Below are 19,989 nucleotides of genomic sequence, written 5' to 3'. Positions count from 1 at the left end.
GGGGGATTCAGCGATGGTAATGCCACTGAATGTCAAGGGGTGCTGGTTAGATTCTCTCTTGTTGGAGATGATCATTGCCTGGCACCTGTGTGGCACGAATGTTACTTGCCACTTGTCAGCTCAAGCCTGGACATTGTCCAGGTCTTGCTGCATTTGGACATGGATTGTTTCAGTATCTGAGGAGTCACAGTTGGTGCTGAACATTGTGCAATCATCAGCGAACATCCCCACTTCTGACCTTAAGATGGAAGGAAGGTCATTGATGAAGCAGCTGAAGATGATTGGGCCTAGGACACTACCCTGAGGAACTCCTGCAGTTGGCTTGGGGGGTTTACATGGAGGGAGAGATTTAGGAAGGATAAGAGGGCTATGAACTCAGAGGAGAGGGATCACAATGAGTTGCGATGGAGGTTGAAAGCACCAATGATGGGAAGCCGTTTGTTGCAGAGGCTGAGGTAGGAAAGCAGTGAAGATATTTCGGTGAGAACATTTTCTTTTTATTATACTTGAGTGCGGTAGAGAACAATGTTACTGAATGAGAGGTGAGAGGGTTGGAAAAAGGTAAGATGCTATAAGGAAGAGAAAGTGCCAGAGGAGCAGGGGAATCTAACGAAGGTGTGATTTGGTGATAAAAGCCACAATGCCATTGTGCCAGTCTTGGTAGGGCAAGTAGTAGAAAGAATAACCAGGCAAGGAGGCTTCATTAAGGGGAAGGTGTCATCACCTTTAAGCCAGGTTTCTGTCAAGGCCATGATGTCAATGCAATCATCCACAATAAGTTCATGGTTGGCAAGGGCCTTGTTCGCAAGTGAATGGGCATTTTGGAGACAAATGTTAAGAGGGTGGTGCGAGCTGATCTGCTAGCAAAATCCACAGGGTCAGCAGTGCAATGGGCGAGTTGGACAGGACACAGATGGGCAAGATTAGACCCCAGCAGGTGCAGTGGGTGGGAAGGTCAATGAGAAAGAGGAAGTGATGGGGTTGCTACTTATAATGAGCCAGCACCAAGATGAGCCTTTCAGAGGATGCCAAGAGAGGCATTGAGGGAAACTGTAGGTTTACCTAATAGGGATTCAAGCTTTGAATGGCACCAAGAGAGCAGAAAGGTTGAGGACTACTGAAGGACTGGTGTAGGGAATTGGGAGGGCACAGTACCAGAAAGTGGAAAAGTGAAAGGAGGCATGACAATAGAAGCAAGGTCTAGGAGAGATACAGAGAAAAGTTAAAAAGAGCATAGAAAGAGCAAAAATGCAGGTAGAGTGATGGGCTCGGGTCCAACTGCCTGCCAAAATGCGCATGCGAATGCACTCAGGGAAAGCTCAAGTTACATAAGTTACACATACACACACAATATAGAACCATAGAAAAGTTACGGCACATTGTGTCTGCATCAGCTGAAAAACAAAAAATTTAAAAACTAGCTGCCTGTTCTAATCAAACCTTTTAGCCCCCTTACAGGCTTCAGCACTTTAGGTGCAGATCCAGTTGTCTTTTAAATGAGATGAGGGTTTCTGCCTCCACCACCAAACCAGGCAGCAAATTTCAAACACCCACCACCTTCTGGGGCATTCTAGAACGAGAGGCCATAGCTTTAGGCTAAGGGGTGGTAGATTTAAATCAGAGATGAGGAGGAATTACTTTTCTCAAAGGGTCGTGAATCTGTGGACCTCAGAGTGCAGTGGATGCTGGGACGCTGAATAAATTTAAAAAGGAGATAGACAGGTTTTTAATTAGTAACGGGTTGAAAAGGTTATGAAGAGAGGGCGGGAAATTGGAGTCGAGGCCAAAATGAGATCAGCCATGATCGTATTGAATGGCGGGGCAGGCTCGAGTAGCTGAATTACCTACTCCTGCTCCTAGTTCTTATGTTCTTCTGGGTGAAGAAGGTTTTCCTCATGTGCCCTCTAATCCTTCTACCAATCAACTTAAATCTATGCCCTTTGGTAATTATCCTCTCCACTAGGGGAAACAGGGCATCCCTGTCTATCTAGGCCCCTCATAATCTTGTACACCTCAATCAGGTCACCCCTCAGCCTCCTCAGTTCCATGGAAAATAGCCCCAGCTTTCCAATCTTTCTTCATAGCTGCAATTTTCAAGCCCTGGCAACATTTTTGTAAACCTCCTCTCTAAGAGCAACTATGCCCTTCCTGTAATGTGGCAACCAGAACCATACACAAAATTCTGGCTGTGGCCTAACCAGTGTTTTATACAGTTCCAGCATTACATTCCTGCTTTTATATTCAATACCTCGTCCAATAAAGGAAAGCATTCCATATACTTTCTTTACCACCTTATCCACCATATCTGCCACCTTCATGGACCTGTGGACATGCACTCCACTTCCTTTACCCCTCCCAATATCCTCCCGTTTATTGTGTATTCCCCAGCTTTGTTTGCCCTCCCCAAATGCATTACCTCACACTTCTCTGGATTGAATTCCATCAGCTACTTTTCTGCCCACTCAACCAAACCATTGACATAACTCTGGAGACAACAGCTATCCTTTTCACTATTAACTACATGGCTAATTTTTGTGTCATCTGCAAGTTCCTCAATCATACAATCCACATTTAAGTCCAAATCATTAATATATACAACAAGCAGCAAGGGACCCAACACGGAGCCCTGTGAAATGCCACTGGAAACTGTTTTCCATTCACAAAGACATCCATCAACCATTACCTTTTGTTTCCTGTCGCTGAGCCAATTTTGGATCCAACTCGCCAGATTCCCCTGTATCCCATGGGCTTTTACTTTCCTGACCAAACTGCCATATGGGACCTTGTCAAATGCCTTATTAAAATCCATGTAGACAACATCGACTGCACTGCCCTCATCAATCCTCCTTATTTCCTCAAAAAATTTGATTAAATTAGTAATGATTTCAGGGATAAAGAACTGCAGCTATGAGGATAGATTGGAGAGGTTTTCCTTGGAGAAAAGGCGGCTGAGAGGAGATTTGCTCGAGATAGTCAAGACCCTGAGGGATATGCACAGGGTAAATAGTGAGAAACTGTTCCCACTCAAGAGTACATCAAGAACTCGAGGGCACATATTTAAAATAATGGGCCAAAGGAGTAGAAGTGATGTGAGGAGAAATTCTTTCACCCAGAGGGTGGTTGGAGTCTGGAAGGAACTTCCTGAAGGGGTGGTGGAGGCAGATTCAACTGAAGTATTCAAAAGGGATTGCTATCTGAATAGAAAGAATGTGAAAGGTTACAGCGATAAGGCAGGGGAGTGGGATTGGGTAGAGTCCTCTTTCAGAGAGCCAGTGTAGACTCGATGGGTTAAATGGCTTCCTTCAGCACTGCAAAGATTCTGTGATTCTGTAAGACATGACCTTCCCCTAACAAAACCATACTGACTATCTCTGATTAATCCATTCCTTTCTAAATTGACAGTTTATCCTGACTCTCAGAATTGATTCTAATAATTTGCCTACCACCAAAATCAGACTGACCAGCGTATAATTATTTGGCCTATCCTTCGTACCCTTTTTAAATAATGGTACAGCATTCGCAGACCTCATATATATATACATTCACATATACATATTTTATTTGCCAATTCTCTTTCATAGATGGAAGGATGCTGACGACAATTATGGCTATTAGCATGAAAATAGTCTATAATGATAGTTTCCACCTACTAACTTGTTTTGGAGCAAAAGTTGTAATATTCACATTTAGTCATCATCATTCTGTCAAAGTATATTCCACACACTATGAGCAAAGTGCCTTATTCAAATAGTAAAAATCAGAAGATTTGTTTAGTGAAACGGACAGGAACATCCCTTGCCAGAGAAAGGGTAGCCTAACATGAGGATCCTATGGCTTTGGATACCTGTACAGTCATGGAAAGACTGGAGTGGGTGACTCAGCGTGTCAAAAAAATTATAGAAATTATTGCATCCAGTCATGGGGTAGGATTATGCTGATGCTGAGCAAATTTTGTGCTTTCTGTTTGAGGCAAGGCAATGGGAATGACTACCTTAATTCCAGGGCAACTTTGCACAGAATTCAGGACCAAGTGCCTCCCTACTTGTCAAGGCACCAGATCACTGTGGTGTTGTCTATCCACAGGAAGACTTACCTGCATGTTGTAGATAGAAGTGCTGTGTTTCAACGAGACTGCTCCAAGTTCCAACCTGTTGTTGTGCAAGGTGGACTGAAATGATGTTCAGGTTCCCTGTACCCAGGTGGAAATCCTATCCAGAGAGGGAAGCATCAGTGATCAGGATGACAGGTAGGCAGGGTATGCAACTGCTACCCGCCAGAATATTGCCTTTGATTACCACCATAATGCTTCTGTTGGTGCAGAGCTAGGGGAACTACAGTCCCCCCAATGAGTTGCTACTAAATGTTATAAGAGGGACGTATCTGTTTTGTCTTGCTGCATGTGTTATTCCATAACACATATTTAATGCTTCAGCCAATTAGACTGGGCTAACACTTTGAACAGAACTTTTCTTATGTGGCACCTCGATGACATCATAAATATTAAACATTCCCTGTTCATATATCAGGGGAGCAGAACTTCATGATCGAGAGAACTTCATAATCTAAGCTCCATACAAATTTTTATTTGCTGACTACCCTATAATTTGTATTTAAACCTGGCAACAAGGAACAACTGAAAAACACCAGAGAGGGTACTGATACCTTTCTTTATAACTCAATTATTATGAGGCAATTCCACAGAATATATTTTTCCCTCCTCCCACCCATCATTGATGCAATTAAGCATACGTGACCACCAATGTACCATGAGATTGAACTGAATGTCAGATAAAGGACTGCGTAAATACTGGCATCACTCCTCAGCTGTTGACATAGGTCTTGTCATCACACCAGATGTTAAAATCCTATTGGACTCAATAATTTGTTATGTGATCAAAACATTTTACTCACCCTGATCTAGAGCTTGGTTTCTTTGAAAAAATGTGATTTCTGATAAGAAATTCAGACTCCATGACTATCGGTATCCAAAATAGATAATATTTGAGCATTATAGGCATAAAATTTGGCCTACATCACACCTCCCTTTCCAAAGTGCCATCACTCGCTCCCTCTGTCTTTAGTTGAAAGAAACATAGATATTGCTCTACTTTTCCAAAAAGATTTTAGAAATTTCTTGAAAAGCCAAAGGGATGGGGAGGAGGAGGAAGATAAGTAAGGAAGAGAAGGGCGAGCAGAAAAAGAACTTGCATTTATATAGCACCTTTCACAGCCTTAAAATCTCAAAGCACTTCATAGTCAATTAAGTACTTTTTGAAGTGTTGCAATGTAGAAAACGCAGCAGCCATTTGCACACCAGTGTCCAAGAAACAGCATTGTGATATTGACCAGATAATTTGTTTTACTAATGTTGGTTAAGGGGATAAGTATTTGCCAAGCCACTGGGGATAACTCCCCTGCTCTTCTTTGAAATAGGGCTGTGGGATCTTTTACATCCACATAAGTTGGCAGATATGGGCTTCAGTTTAATGCCTCACCTGAAAGACATCTCCCAACAGTGTAACACTCCTGGAGTACTGCACTGAAGTGCCAGCCTAGGTTACGTTCTCATTTCTTTGGGATGATTCCGCAACCTTCTGATGCAGTGTGTTACCAGCCACGCCACAGCTGACACAAGACATGTGAAGAAGAGGGTGAGGAAAAAGGTGACCAGAAGGTAAAGAGGAGAAGGAAGAGGTTGAGGAGGAAGGTGATATGGAGAACAAGGATGAGGAAGAACAACAACAGCTTGCAATATAATGTCTTCAATGTGAAAGAAGTCCCAAAGTTCTTTACAGGTTGGCATAAGGGGGTCAGACAGCAAGTCAGGAAAACAGAGTTTAGAAGGAATTAACAAAAATCTTGGTTAAAGATGGGTTTTGAGAAGGGTTATTAAAAGAATGGAGTAGAGAGGAGAGATTTAAAGGAGGGAATTTCAGAAAGCAGGACCCAGCAGTAGAAGGCCTTGTTACCAATGTTGGAGAAAGTGGAGAAAGGCAGAAAAGTGTTTTGGGGAGATTTTGGAATTAGATCGTTGACTGATATGAGTATAAAGATTTTATATTTAACGCACTAGAAGGCTGGAATCTAATGTAAATCAATGAGAATGGGGCTGATGGGCTAGCGCCACTTAATATGGGGAAGGATATACATAGCAGAGTTTGGAACAACTTGGAGTTCATGGTCAGTGGAAAATGGGAGGCCAACCAAGAGTTTTGGAATAATGGAGCCTGGAGATGAAGACATGAGTATGAGAATTTCTTTGTGGCAAAAGGGCTTACTGAGCAGAGATGCAAAATAGTGTAAAGTTGTAAATAATTTTGTTATTTAAAAAATTGGAATTCTTAAATTCAGCTCAGAGTTGAACATGATACAGTGACCAGGCAAGGGCAGATAGATTCAGTGGGTGGAAAAAAAGCGAAGATTAAAGATGATGGTTTTGTATTTTCTTAATGTTGAGTTGGACTAAGTTATAGTTCATTCAGGATTGGATGTCAGATGACTTATTTGACAGCTAAGCAGCAGTCATGGGGTTGAAAAGGTGGGAGAGAGATAGAGCTGGATGTCATCAGTGTACATGTGGAAGCTGATCCCATGATTCAATGCAGATAAAACTTCTACTACTGAGACCACTGTTGAATTAAAATCGAGAGCAATGAAGAAAATCCTTTCAAAGAAACAACAGGCAGAAATAGCTGTATTAAACTCTTAAACTCTTTGGAGATAGATGCTAAACTTTGGGCCCTGATCCAGATTCAAAAGGTCCCTATCAGCTATATTCTTTTCAACTATTATCTCATAGGGAATGTTGCTTATAATTTTCATTCTTGCCATGGAAATAAAAATTATTTTAAGTTCCATGTAATTACAGCTTAGAAAGAGAGACTTTAAGATATAAATCATGAGGTAGGAAGAAAGTGGCATTTTTTTGATGGAATGTTATGACACACTTCCTTCAATACGTTTTTGCTTTTTAAAGTTTTCCTTTATCCATTTTCTCCCAGAGACAGAAATATATAGTACGGTATAGTTCTATAAGAGAAAACGTCTCCAGTTAATTTACTGAAGTGACCTGGACAGTAAATGTTTTCTGTGTATTCAACCAATGGCACCGCAGTCCATCTTTGTCATCACCCATAGTCCATACTGTGTTTTCAGAGTTTACTGGGTAGTGATCAGAAGTTCAAGCTTTAGCTATTCTTTTCTCTCCCTCACCTGGGAACACTGAGGCCAAATATGAGTCTGTGCAAAGTGGTTTCCTTCATCACCAATGCTAATTATGAAGTAAATTTAGTCTAAATCTGGAGTCAGGCCTTGAGCCAATGTCAAAGTAAGACTCCCTGGAGAAGGGAGTCTTACCTTACCCCTTTAAAATCAGGCCAGGGATGAACAACCCCATTTACACTACACAGGTTTACTGTCAGTGCCAAGTGGAAACTGCTTTGCACTGATGATAAATGTTTAATTTAAACATTATGCTGATAATTACCATACTGTTGCCTGAGTTGAAATTGACTGAATGGAAACCAGAGAATGGATCTGGTCATTATAGTTTAGTGCTATACCATGTGGTGCATTTGCCCTCTAACCATGGTGCCTTCATATTTCCTCTCTTACTACTTCTGCAGAATTGGCACAGTTCATTATTAGCACTCCAAAATGCAAGGAAAAATATTCCTCCTTTTAGCAGATGAGGTGACTACTTACTTGGATCAAAAGGATGAGGCTGTAGACAGTTCACCACATGGTTGTCAGCTTCCAATAGCATCAGTAACTCAGCTGTCTGCCGATCCCAGATGAATATGTGACCACAGTCTGAGCCACTAATTACATAATAACTACCCCAGAAGTTGGCTTCTTTGATCTGAACCCAAAGACAGTCAATTATCATTGTGTATTCCAACAGCAAAAATGCCTTTTTATATTTTTTTATAAAGACAGTTTTACAAGATTTGTTTACCATTGTTCTTGAGTTACGGTGGCCTTTGTATACCATTTTAAATGTAGGTTTTCTTATGTTTTGAGTCTCTAGCTCCTCCATTTCCTTCTTTTCTTTTCTCCTTCTGAATAACTCCTGAATACGGGCAGCTGCAGTACGTCTAAATATCACATGTTGTAATTCAGTACAAAAGTTTAAAACAAAGGAGAAAAAAATGTTAATTAGTTGCTTCGTTAAAAAAGAATCTTAAAGAAAATGACCTTTCTTGGTCTATCTTAGCTGTTATTAAGGTCAGTCAATTTCAAAAATAATTAAGCTGTGCAGCAACAACTTGCATTTTAAACTATGCAATGGAGGTAGATAGGAAAAGGGACACTGAGGAGACCTCCAAGGAGTTCTCTTTATCCTTTGCAGTGATGTAGTCTTTGCTCACTAATATTAGATCAGTATGATCAATCCAAAAGGAAAAGCCTTCTCTATACATGAGATGTACATGGTCCACATTTTGCTACATTTGCACAGCAGCACTGCTCAAACTTAAAGAACTGACTAGTAGATTGGGATGCCATCCAATCAATGGTGTAATGTCATGCCACAAACTTGGGAGCCCCACCTCCAGGTTTTCCTGATGAGTTCCACAGGGAGCAACATTTAGTTCTGCCTTTAAAATAACCTCACTCCATATCTCGTCTGAAATAAAATTACTTTAAGAGATAGAAGTTAAAGGTTCCTGTAACTTTAAATAACATAACTACAACGCCAGTTTTTCCCAAACTTGAAAACTATGCACTATGAAAATTAACAGTAGTATATATCAAACTGCAAGTGGAGTCCATTTGTTACTCAGTCTGAGTTTAGTTCTTCATTACAATGTGTACGTTAGTTATTACTTCACATAAAAATAAATAAAAATACTTAAAATTTCTAAGTTTGAAAATAGCACCTCTTCAGGCTGGTAAGAAAACTGAATTCGTATTTATACAGTGCTTCAGTATATCGTAAGCCACTTCCAAGCCAAATAAATAACTCTGAATGTAGTCATTGTTGTACAGAAACACTGCAAGTCAGTTTGCACAAAGCTAATGCTCCACAAGCAACAATGAGATAAAAACTAAATGATCTATTTAAGTGGTGTTGGTTCAGGAATAAATGTTGGCCAGGATACTAGGAGAATTTCCTCGAACAGTACCATGGTAAGTTTTATACTGGCCTATTTAACATTCCACCTGAAAGATGGCACCTCAGACAGCACTGCATTCCCCGAGTACTGCACAGAAGTATCAGCTTAGGTTATGTGCTCAAATCTTTGGAGTTGGGCTTGAACCCAGAACCTTTTGACTCAGAAGTAAGAATGCTACTGCTTTACAAAGACTAACACTTAGTCAAGGTGAAACTAAAGCCACAAGCAATCTCAGGAGTATATCCTGTCAAGGCTGGAAGCACAGTTTAGCCAATGAGGTTTCTGCATGTCAGGTCATGATTAGTTTCTTCTTAATGTGAAGAGTGACTTTTAACTCGTCTTGTTAAGGCCGGATTTGTATTGGATGCAGCATGACAAATGTTTTAAGGTACTACAATTATATACAATGCATACTTCCTTCTCGGTACTGAAAGCAAGTCATTTAATACAAGTTCTGGCAGCATTTTCCTCAATTCCTTTGAATTTTAAAAGTTACTTTTCAAATGTCATAGTTATTTAAAAAACGAGAATGCATGGCACTGCAAAATGTTAATCAACTAAGACACTGCTTTTACACCCCATAATTTAACAAATAACCTCAAAGTTTATTCAATGTGTTTTGCTACTTATTTCTGGAACAGCTTATCCTTCAAGCAGCAGTTATCCTTTACCTTGATCTTAAATTGTTTTATCGGTTTGATTACTTAAAAAATAGTTTCAAGGATTTGGACATGGTACCATTTTTAAGGCAAAACTATCAAATAGGAGCTAGGGCATTTTTCTGCACGAGTAAAAACAGCTTTTTAAAAAAAATCATTAACTTACTGGTGCAGAGCGCAACAGTCAGAATACAAAATGTTGGCAGTACATAAGTTTATGTGGAATTTAGACATGGAAATAAGTAGAACATGACAGAGTGGCATCACAAGTTTGGCACAGATCAGGAAGACTAATTGGTCCATCTTAGTTCATCACTCTACTCTCATCACAGCAGTCAATTGGTTCTTAAATTACCCTAGCCTGGAATGCCATTCCATGCATTAATCAATATTTGAGTGAAGAAGCACATCCTGGCATTGGCCCTAAATTTGTTTTTTGTTTACTGGTTTAAGCCTATACCCCTTGCCCTATTATCATAGGTTAGTTTGCAGTGGTAATCCAGATTAACCTTTTCTATGTTGTTCACTATCTAATATAAATCTAGGTCACCTCACAGTTACCTCGTCCAAGGCTCAAAAGGCCATGTTCTCCCGTTTTCTTCTTAACTTAATCTTCAGATGCTGGCAAAATAACAATTTGCATTTATATAGTTCCTTTAATATAGGAAAACATCTCAAGACACTTCATGGAAGCTTAACCAGACAAAAATTGAAATCCAGCCAAAGAATGAGCTATTGAGAGAATTGACTAAAAGACTGGTCAAAGAGGTAAGTTTCAATCATGGAGGAAATGTGGAGAGGAGCTATTCTGTTAGGAGGAGCTTTACTTGAACTGCACTGGAACCAGTGTCCAGGCAAATCTAATCACTAGGGCTGTATGGAGAGCTATAAACAAAATAGGTGGGGGGAGGTGGGGAAATTCAGGAAGTTAGAGAGAAAGGACAAGTCAATTGTGCGGGGTAGTGATACAGGTAGGAATAACTAGAGTGTGACACGAAGGGATACAGCATATAAACATAAGAGTGGACCAGCAAATAGGGTCAGAATAGGGAAGAACAGTAAAAAGATAGAATTCAAGGCTCTTTATCTGGATGCACGCAGCATTAATAACAAGATAGATGAATTGATGGCATAAATAAAAATAAATGCATGTATGATAGTCATTACAAAAATGTGGCTGGGTGACCAAGGGTGGAAACTGAATATTCAAAGATATTTGACATTTCAAAAATATGGGAAGAAAATTAAAGGAGATCAGTACAGTGGTGGGAAATGATCTTGGTTTGGAAGATCAAGATGTGGAATCAGTTTGGATGGAGATAAGAAATAGAATATTAGCTAGCCAACAGGAAACAAAGAGTAGGCATAAATGGGTCTTTTTCTGGTTGGCAGGATGTGACGAGTGGTGTGTCACAGGGATCAGTGCTGGGGCCTCAGCTTTTTACAATTTATATAAATGACTTGGATGAAGGGACCAAAGGAAAGGTTGCTAAATTTGCTGGTGACACAAAGATAGGTAGGAAAGTAAATTGTGAAGATGACATAAGAAGGTTACAAAGTGACATAGATAGGTTAAGTGAGTGGGCAAAGATCTGGCAAATGGAGTATAATGTGGGCAAATGTGAAATCGTTCATTTTGGCAGGAAGAATAAAAAAGAAACTTATTATCTAAATGGTGAGAGATTGTAGAGCTCAGAGATTCAGAGGGATCTGGGTGTCACAGTGCATGAATCACAAAAGGTTAGCATGCAGGTACAGCAAGTAATTAGGAAAGCTAATAGAATGTTATAATTTGTGAGGGGAATTGATTACAAAAGTCGGGAAGTTATACTTTAGTTGTACACATCTGGAGTATTGTGTACAGTACTGGTCTCCTTATTTAAAGAAAGGTGTAAATGCATTAGCAGTTCAGAGAAGGTTTACTAGACTAATACTAGGAATGGGCGGGTTGTCTTATGAGGCAAGGTCAGACAGGTTAGGCTTGTATCCACTGGAGTTTAGAAGGATAAGAGGTGACTTGATTGAACCTTTATGTTCCTGAGGGGTCTTGACAGGGTGGTTGTGGAGAGGATGTTTCCTCATGTGGGAGAATCTAGAACTAGGGGTCATGGTTTAAAAATAAGGGGTCGCTCATTTAAGACAGAGATGAGGAGAATTTTTTTCTCTCAGAAGGTTGAGAGTCTTTGGAACTCTCTTCCTCAAAAGGCGGTTGAAGCAGAGTCTTTGAATATTTTTAAGGCAGAGCTAGACAGATTCTTGATTAATAGGGAGATGAAAGGTTATTGGGGGTAGGCTGGAATTTAGCAACCTTTCCTTTGGTCTCTTCATCCAAGTCATTTATATAAATTGTAAAAAGTTGAGGCCCCAGCAATGATCCTTGTGGGACACCACTTGTCACATCTTGCGAACCAGAAAAAGACTCATTTATGCCTACTCACTACTTCCTGTTAGCTAGCCAATCTTCTATCCACGCCAATATGTTACTCCCTACACCACAAGCTTTTATTTTCTGCAATAACCTTTGATGTGGCACTTTATCATATGCCTTCTGGAAATCTAAGTACAGCTGGTTCCCTTTATCCATAAGATCAGATTAGCCATGATCTTATTGAATGGCAGAGCAGGCTCGAGGGACCAAGTGGTCTACTCCTGCTCCTAATTCGTAGGTTTCTATGTAGTAAGGGAAAGAAGTCGGTCGTGGGAGAAGTTTATAGCCCCATCACAGTAGCTACACTGTAGGGCAGAGTACAAATGAAGAAAAAATGAGGGCTTCTAAGGAAGGTACTACAATAATTGTGGACAATTATAATCTTCACACAGATTGGAAAAAATCAAATTGGTAAAGGCATGGGGATAAATTCATTGAGAGTTTCTTAGAACAATATGTTGTGGATCCAACCAGGGACAGGCTATTTTAGACCTGGTAATGTGTAAAGAGACAGGATTAATTAATGATCTCATGGTAAAGGATCCGCTAGGAATGAGTGATTAGTATCATTTAGACTGTGTTCATCCAGTGTAGGATGTAGCCCTCCTCATGCCTTATCTATTCATCTGTGTTTCCTACTGTTCATCATCTTCTTGGTTTCCCTCTTCTTTTCTTTCCTGTTATTGGCTGCTCATCCATTAACCTTTTTATCCACCTGTTATCCTTTCTTTGAGTAACATGCCCAGTCCATCATCATTTGGCTTCTTTTATCTCCTGAATAACTCCAGTTTTCTGGCATATTTCATTGCACCTAATTTTATCCTGAATGAAAATGTCTTTCCACTGCTCTCTGAACTATAACAGTTTTTGTTCTATATATTTTGTAGTTGTCCATGATTCCAACCCCATATATCATGGTCAGTAGCACACACTGATCATGCACCCTCCACCCTAATGCCAGTATTTTCTTATCTCACAGAAAAGATCTATCTCTTAAAGCAACTCCATCCAGCCCTAATCCGACTCAGTACTTCTTCTTTTGTACAATTCTCCATCTTTAATGTTTGGCTCAGATATTTGTACTTAGTCACTTTTTCAATTTCTTGGTCTTCAATTTGTTTGGTATCTTTGAGTTGAAGTTCCCCATATATTTTGTATCTCCTTTGTGCTTTTTAGTCCAATATTTTTACTCTCCAAGTTATTTAGTTGTACTTCCAAATCTTTAATAGGTGGGGCAATTAGTGCATGATCTGCAAAATGCAAGTCTGTTAGTTTTTCTCTATCAATATTTAATCGACTCTCCTCTGATGGTATCTTCTTGAATACGTCTACCATGAGTGTGGTGAATATTTTTGATGATAGAATTTCACATTTATTTTGAGGATGAATAACTTGGGTCTCAAACTCATGTCTTAGACTTAAATAAAGGTAATTACAAAGATCTGAAGGCTAAAGTGGACAGGTAAAATAGGTTAAAAGATAGGATGGGTAGGTAAGCAGTGGCGAACATTTAAGGATATATTTCATAAATCTCAATAAAGCTCTATTCCTTTGAGAAAGAGAGGCTCTAAGAGAAGGATGAATCATCCATTGCTAACTAAGCAAGTTAAGGATGGTATCAAATTGAAAGAAAAGGTGTATACTGCTGCAAAGATTAGTGGTAGGCCAGAAGATTGGGAAGATTTTAGAAACCAGCCAAGGGTGACTAAAAAAGAGTAGAGGGAGAAATTGGAATATGATATTAAACTAGCAAGAAATATAAGACAGTAAGAGCCTCTACAAGTATATAAAAAGGAAGAGTAGCTAAAGTAAACATTGGTTCCTTAGAGGATTGGACTGGGGAATTAATAATGGGAAACATGGAAATATCAGTGGCTTTGAATAAGTATTTAAACATTGGTTCCTTAGAGGATTGGACTGGGGAATTAATAATGGGAAACATGGAAATATCAGTGGCTTTGAATAAGTATTTTTTAAAAATCTGTTTTCACGATAGAAGACACCAAAGGCATCCCAAGACAGAAAATCATGGGGACAAAAGGGAGGATCTATATTAATGACTTAGATGAAGGGACACGGGATATTGTAAAAGATGGAAAGGCAAGATGTGAGGAGGAAACAAAGAATCTGCAAAGGGATATAGGTAGGTTAAGTGAGTGGGCATAAAATTTGCAGATAGAGAATTATGTGGGGAAATTAATTTTCTAATTTAGTTGGAAGAACAGAAAAGCAGAATGTTATTTAAGTGGAGAGAGATTCCAGAATTCTGCTGTACAGAGGGATGCGTGTGTCTTTGTACACAAATTACAAAATGTTGGCATGCTGACACAGCAAGTAATTAGGAAAGCAAATGGAATGGTGGCCTTTGTTGCAAAGGGGATGGAATACAAAAGTAGGGAAGAATTGTTCCAACTATAAAGAGCGTTGGTGAGGCCACATCTAGAGTACTTCATATAGTTTTGGTCTTCTTATTTAAGGGGGGGGGGGAAAATATACTTGCTTTGGAGGCTGTTCAGAGAAGGTTCGCTAGGTTGATCCCTGGGATGAAGGGGTTGTCTTATGAGGAAAGATTGAGCTGTTGGGCCTATATTCATTGGAGTTTAGAAGAATGAGAGATGATCTTACTGAAACATAGGGCAGAATATTTCCCTATTGGGGCCGAACAGGAGTAAAATAGTGCGCGATGACATTGGGTGAACGTCCTGGCGTTATTGCACACTCGTGATATTTTGCTTGGTGGGCCCATCGACAATTAAGAGGTCTATTAAACAATTCATTAAATCTAATTTTCCGCTGCCCATCCAACTGTTCGGTTGACGGCGGACGAATGGGCCAGGCAGCCTTTGCATTTTTAACGAAACCTCATCCACGGGCGGGATGAGGTTTTGGTCAGTAAATAAAAAAAACCAATAAAAAATTTTAAGACTCATTTTTAACTTGTCCCTGCTCATGTGACAGAGTCGCATGAGGAGATATGCTTTCCTTATTTTTGAAATCTTTATTTATAATGCTAAAAATCTTCAACTCCCTGAGACGGCTTTTGAAAAAAAAAACTCTGCAAAGCTAATTAATTAATTATCTAAGTAGAGATGGCTGGGCAGGTGATGTGCTGTATGATGTGGGAGCTGGCAGATCCCATTGTGAGCCGCAGTGACCACATCTGCAGCAAGTGTTGGTAGCTGGAGGAACTCCGGCTCAGAATTGACGAGCTGGAGTCCGAGCTCCAGACGCTGCGGCACATTCGGGAGGGGGAGAGTTACCTGGACGCTTTGTATCAGGAGGCGGTCACACCGGGTAGATTAAGTACCTCAAGTCCGGTCAGTGGTCAGGGTCAGCAGGGTGCGACTGCAAGTGAGGCAGGTAGAGGGATCCTGTGTTCAGGAACAGAGGAGCCTCAGTTCTTGACCTTGTCCAACAGATACGAGGTACTTGCTCCCTGTGTGGATGAGGAAGAGGGCTGTAGGGAGGATGAGCCAGCTGACCACGGCACCGTGGAACAGGAGGCCATTCAAGAGGGGGGAGCAAAAAGACAAGAGGTAGTTGTAGGGGATTCTATACTTAGGGGAATTGATAGCTTCCTTTGTAAGCAGGATCGAGAGTCCCGCATGGTATGTTGCCTGCCCGGTACCAGGGTGAGGGATATCTCTGAACGGCTTGAAAGGATATTGGAGAGAGGGGGGGGGGGGAAGGATCCAGTTGTTGTGGTCCACGTCGGGACAAATAACGTAGATAAGACTAGGAAAGAGGACCTGTTTGGGGATTATCAGAAACTAGGAAATAAATTAAGGAACAGGTCCTCAAGGCTTATAATATCCGGATTACTACCCGAGCCACGTGTAAATTGGCATAGGGACGCGAGAATAAGGGAAGTAAACACGTGGCTAAAGGAGTGGTGCGGGAAAGAGGGGTTCCATTTCGTGGGGCACTGGCATCAGTATTGGACCAGGAGGGATCTGTACCGTTGGGACGGTCTCCACCTGAACTGATCTGGGACCAATGTTCTAGCGAAAAGGGTAAATAGGGTGGTCAACAGGACTTTAAACTAGAAAGTGGGGGGGGGAGAGGGAAGGGTAAAACTCCAAAAAGTATGACTAATGGGAAACAAAGCAGCAGGTTAGCGTGTCGGGGGGGTGGATTCAGCTTCATGGAAAATTATGAAAAAACTGAAAAGGAAAGCCCAGGAGAGGCTATTAAAGTCTCCAGAACACAAAACAGGACAGAGTGTTTGGAAAGGGCTAGGAATCTAACTTCAAGCGCATCAGATAAAGGGACGACAATGAGAAAGGAGACGGGAAATACAGGACTGAAGGTGTTGTATCTGAATGCACGCAGTATACGAAATAAGGTAAACCAGCTTGTGGCGCAGATTGAAATTGGCAGGTATGATGTGGTGGGCATTACAAAGACATGGCTGCAAGGGGATCAGGACTGGGAGCTAAATATCCAAGGATATACATCCTATCGAAAAGATAGGCAGGTTGGCAGAGGGGGTGGGGTTGCTTTGTTAGTAAGAAATGAAATTAAATCGATAGCAAGAAATGATGTAGGGTCAGGTGATGTAGAATCTGTGTGGGTAGAGTTGAGGAACCGCAAAGGTAAAAAAACCATAATGGGAGTTATGTACAGGCCTCCGGACAGTAGTCAGGATGTGGGGCACAAGATACACCAGGAGATAGAAAAGGCATGTAAGAAAGGCAAGGTTACAGTGATCATGGGGGATTTCAATATGCAGGTAGACTGGGAAAATCAGGTTGGTAGTGGATCCCAAGAAAAGGAATTTGTGGAATGTCTACGAGATGGCTTTTTGGAGCAGCTTGTGGTGGAGCCCACTAGGGAACAGGCAATTCTAGATTTAGTGATGTGTAATGAGGCAGATTTGATAAGGGAGCTTAAGGTGAAGGAACCCTTAGGAGGAAGTGACCATAATATGATAGAATTTACCCTGCAATTTGAAAGGAAAAAGCTGGAATCAGATGTAACGGTATTACAGTTGAATAAAGGCAACTACAGAGGCATGAGGGAGGAGCTGGCCAGAATTGACTGGGAGATGAGCCTAGCAGGAAAGACAGTGGAACAGCAATGGCAGGAGTTTCTGGGAGTAATTTGGGAGACACAGCAAAAATTCATCCCTAGGAAGAAGAAGCATACTAAAGGGAGGACGAGGCAACCATGGCTGACAAGGGAAGTCAGGGACAGCATAAAAGCTAAAGAGAAAGCATACAATGCGGCGAAGAGCAGTGAGAAACCAGGGGATTGGGAAGCCTACAAAGGCCAACAGAGGACAACTAAAAAAGAAATAAGGAGGGAGAAGGGTAAACTAGCCAGTAATATAAAAGAAGATTGCAAGAGTTTTTTTAGATATATAAAGGGTAAGAGAGAGGCAAAAGTGGACACTGGGCCGCTGGAAAATGAGTCTGGAGAAGTAGTAGTGGGGAACAAAGAAATGGCAGAGGAACTGAATAGGTACTTTGTGTCAGTCTTCACAGTGGAAGACACGAGTGACATCCCCAAAGTTCAAGAGAGTCGGGGGGCAGAGGTGAGTATGGTGGCCATTACCAAGGAGAAGGTGCTAGGAAAACTGAAAGGTCTGAAGGTGGATAAATCACCTGGACCAGATGGATTACACCCCAGAGTTCTGAAGGAGATAGCTGAAGAGATAGTGGAGGCGTTAGTGGTGATCTTTCAGGAATCACTGGAGTCAGGGAGGGTCTCAGAGGACTGGAAAATCACTAATGTAACCCCCCTGTTTAAGAAGGGAGTGAGGCAAAAGATGGGAAATTACAGGCCGATTAGCCTGACCTCGGTCGTTGGTAAGATTTTAGAGTCCATTATTAAGGATGAGATTTCAGAATACTTGGAAGTGCATGGTAAAATCGGGCAAAGTCAGCATGGTTTCATCAAGGGGAGGTCATGCCTGACAAATCTGCTAGAATTCTTTGAGGAGGTAACGAGTAGGTTAGACAAAGGAGAGCCAATGGATGTTATCTACTTGGACTTCCAGAAGGCCTTTGACAAGGTGCCGCACAGGAGGCTGCTCAATAAGATAAGAGCCCATGGTGTTAGAGGCAAGGAACTAGCATGGATAGAAGATTGGCTGTCTGGCAGGAGGCAGAGAGTGGGGATAAGGGGGTCCTTCTCAGGATGCCGGCCGGTGACTAGTGGAGTTCCGCAGGGGTCAGTGTTGGGACCACAACTTTTCACTTTATACATTAATGATCTAGATGAAGGAACTGAGGGCATCCTGGCTAAGTTTGCAGATGATACAAAGATAGGTGGAGGGACAGGTAGTATTGAGGAGGCGGGGAGGCTGCAGAAGGATTTGGACAGGTTAGGAGAATGGGCAAAGAAGTGGCAGATGGAATACAACATGGGGAAGTGTGAGGTCATGCACTTTGGTAGGAAGAATAGAGGCATAGACTACTTTCTAAATGGGGAGAGAATTCAGAAATCTGGGGTGCAAAGGGACTTGGGAGTCCTAGTCCAGGATTCTCCTAAGGTTAACTTGCAGGTTGAGTCGGTAGTTAGGAAGGCAAATGCAATATTGGCATTTATTTCGAGAGGACTAGAATATAAAAGCAGGGATGTGCTGCTGAGGCTTTATAAGGTTCTGGTCAGACCACATTTAGAATATTGTGAGCAATTTTGGGCCCCGTATCTCAGGAAGGATGTGCTGGCCCTGGAGAGGGTCCAGAGGAGGTTCACAAGAATGATCCCAGGAATGAAAGGCTTAACATATGAGGAACGTTTGAGAACTCTGGGTCTATACTCGATGGAGTTTAGAAGGATAAGGGGGGATCTGATTGAAACTTACAGAATACTGAAAGGCCTGGATAGAGTGGACGTGGGGAAGATGTTTCCATTAGTAGGAGAGACTAGGACCCGAGAGTAAAGCCTCAGAGTAAAGGGAAGACCTTTTAGAACAGAGATGAGGAGAAACTTCTTTAACCAGAGAGTGGTGAATCATTGGAATTCATTGCCACAGAAGGCTGTGGAGGCCAGGTCATTGAGTGTATTTAAGAGTGAGATAGATAGGTTCTTGATTGGTAAGGGGATCAAAGGTTACGGGGAGAAGGTGGGAGAATGGGGTTGAGAAACTTATCAGCCATGATTGAATGGCGGAGCAGACTCGATGGGCCGAATGGCCTAATTTCTGCTCCTATGTCTTATGGCTCTGTGCCTTCAGGGAGATTTCACTGAGCGCACCCATACGCATGTGCACACTTCAGTGCTCGCTCCTCCCACCCCCAGCCAGGCAGCGCTGAGGTTATCTGCGCATGTTTCACATTGGCTAGCTGTTAATTGGCCTGCCAGCCTGAAATCGCGGTCCGGGCTCGATCGTGGGTAGCAGACCATTGCGTGGCCGCTCCCGGGCCTGCCTGCTGCGCCCACCTGACGAGGTAAAAATTCTGCCCATAAGATTGTGAGAGGAAAGCTCTTAAGATCGTCATAGGGACTCGAAACATTAACTCTGCTTCTCTCTCCACAGATGTTGCCAGACCTGCTGAGTCTTTCCAGCATTTTCTGTTTTCATTCAAGAGTCTGAAAGGGTTTGACAGGATTGATGCTGACAGGATGTTTCCCCTCATGGGGGAATCTAGAAATAGAGGGCACAGTTTCACAATAAAGGGTCTCCCTTCTCTCAGAGGGTCACTAATCATTAGAATTCTCTACCCCAGAGAGCAGTGGAGCCTGGGTCATTGAATATATTCAAGATGGAGTTAGACAGATTTTTGACCTACAACGGAGTCAAAGTTTATGGGAGGCAGGCAGGAAAGTGGAATTGGGG

The 19,989-nt window shown here is 41.6% G+C and overlaps 1 protein-coding gene across 8 annotated transcripts in view; it reads right to left on the bottom strand.

The window, feature by feature from the left end:
• dcaf6 (ddb1 and cul4 associated factor 6) overlaps window positions 1–19,989 on the bottom strand; it is a 174,668-nt gene that overhangs the window by 14,473 nt on the left and 140,206 nt on the right. For 7 of the 8 annotated variants that reach the window (XM_078559693.1, XM_078559694.1, XM_078559695.1 and 4 more), the window contains 2 exons: window positions 7,958–8,096; window positions 7,705–7,861 (listed from right to left, as the gene is read on the bottom strand). In XM_078559693.1, the coding sequence (XP_078415819.1) occupies window positions 7,705–7,861; window positions 7,958–8,096 (296 nt within the window). Of the gene's footprint in view, window positions 1–4,093; window positions 4,209–7,704; window positions 7,862–7,957; window positions 8,097–19,989 lie in introns of all 8 variants that reach the window. The other variant, XR_013579150.1, reaches the window with a different exon arrangement.

This window comes from Cetorhinus maximus, chromosome 16, assembly GCF_964194155.1.
Source record: "Cetorhinus maximus chromosome 16, sCetMax3.hap1.1, whole genome shotgun sequence".
NCBI classification, from domain to species: domain Eukaryota; kingdom Metazoa; phylum Chordata; class Chondrichthyes; order Lamniformes; family Cetorhinidae; genus Cetorhinus; species Cetorhinus maximus.
This window is presented reverse-complemented; position numbering and strand designations above follow the sequence as displayed.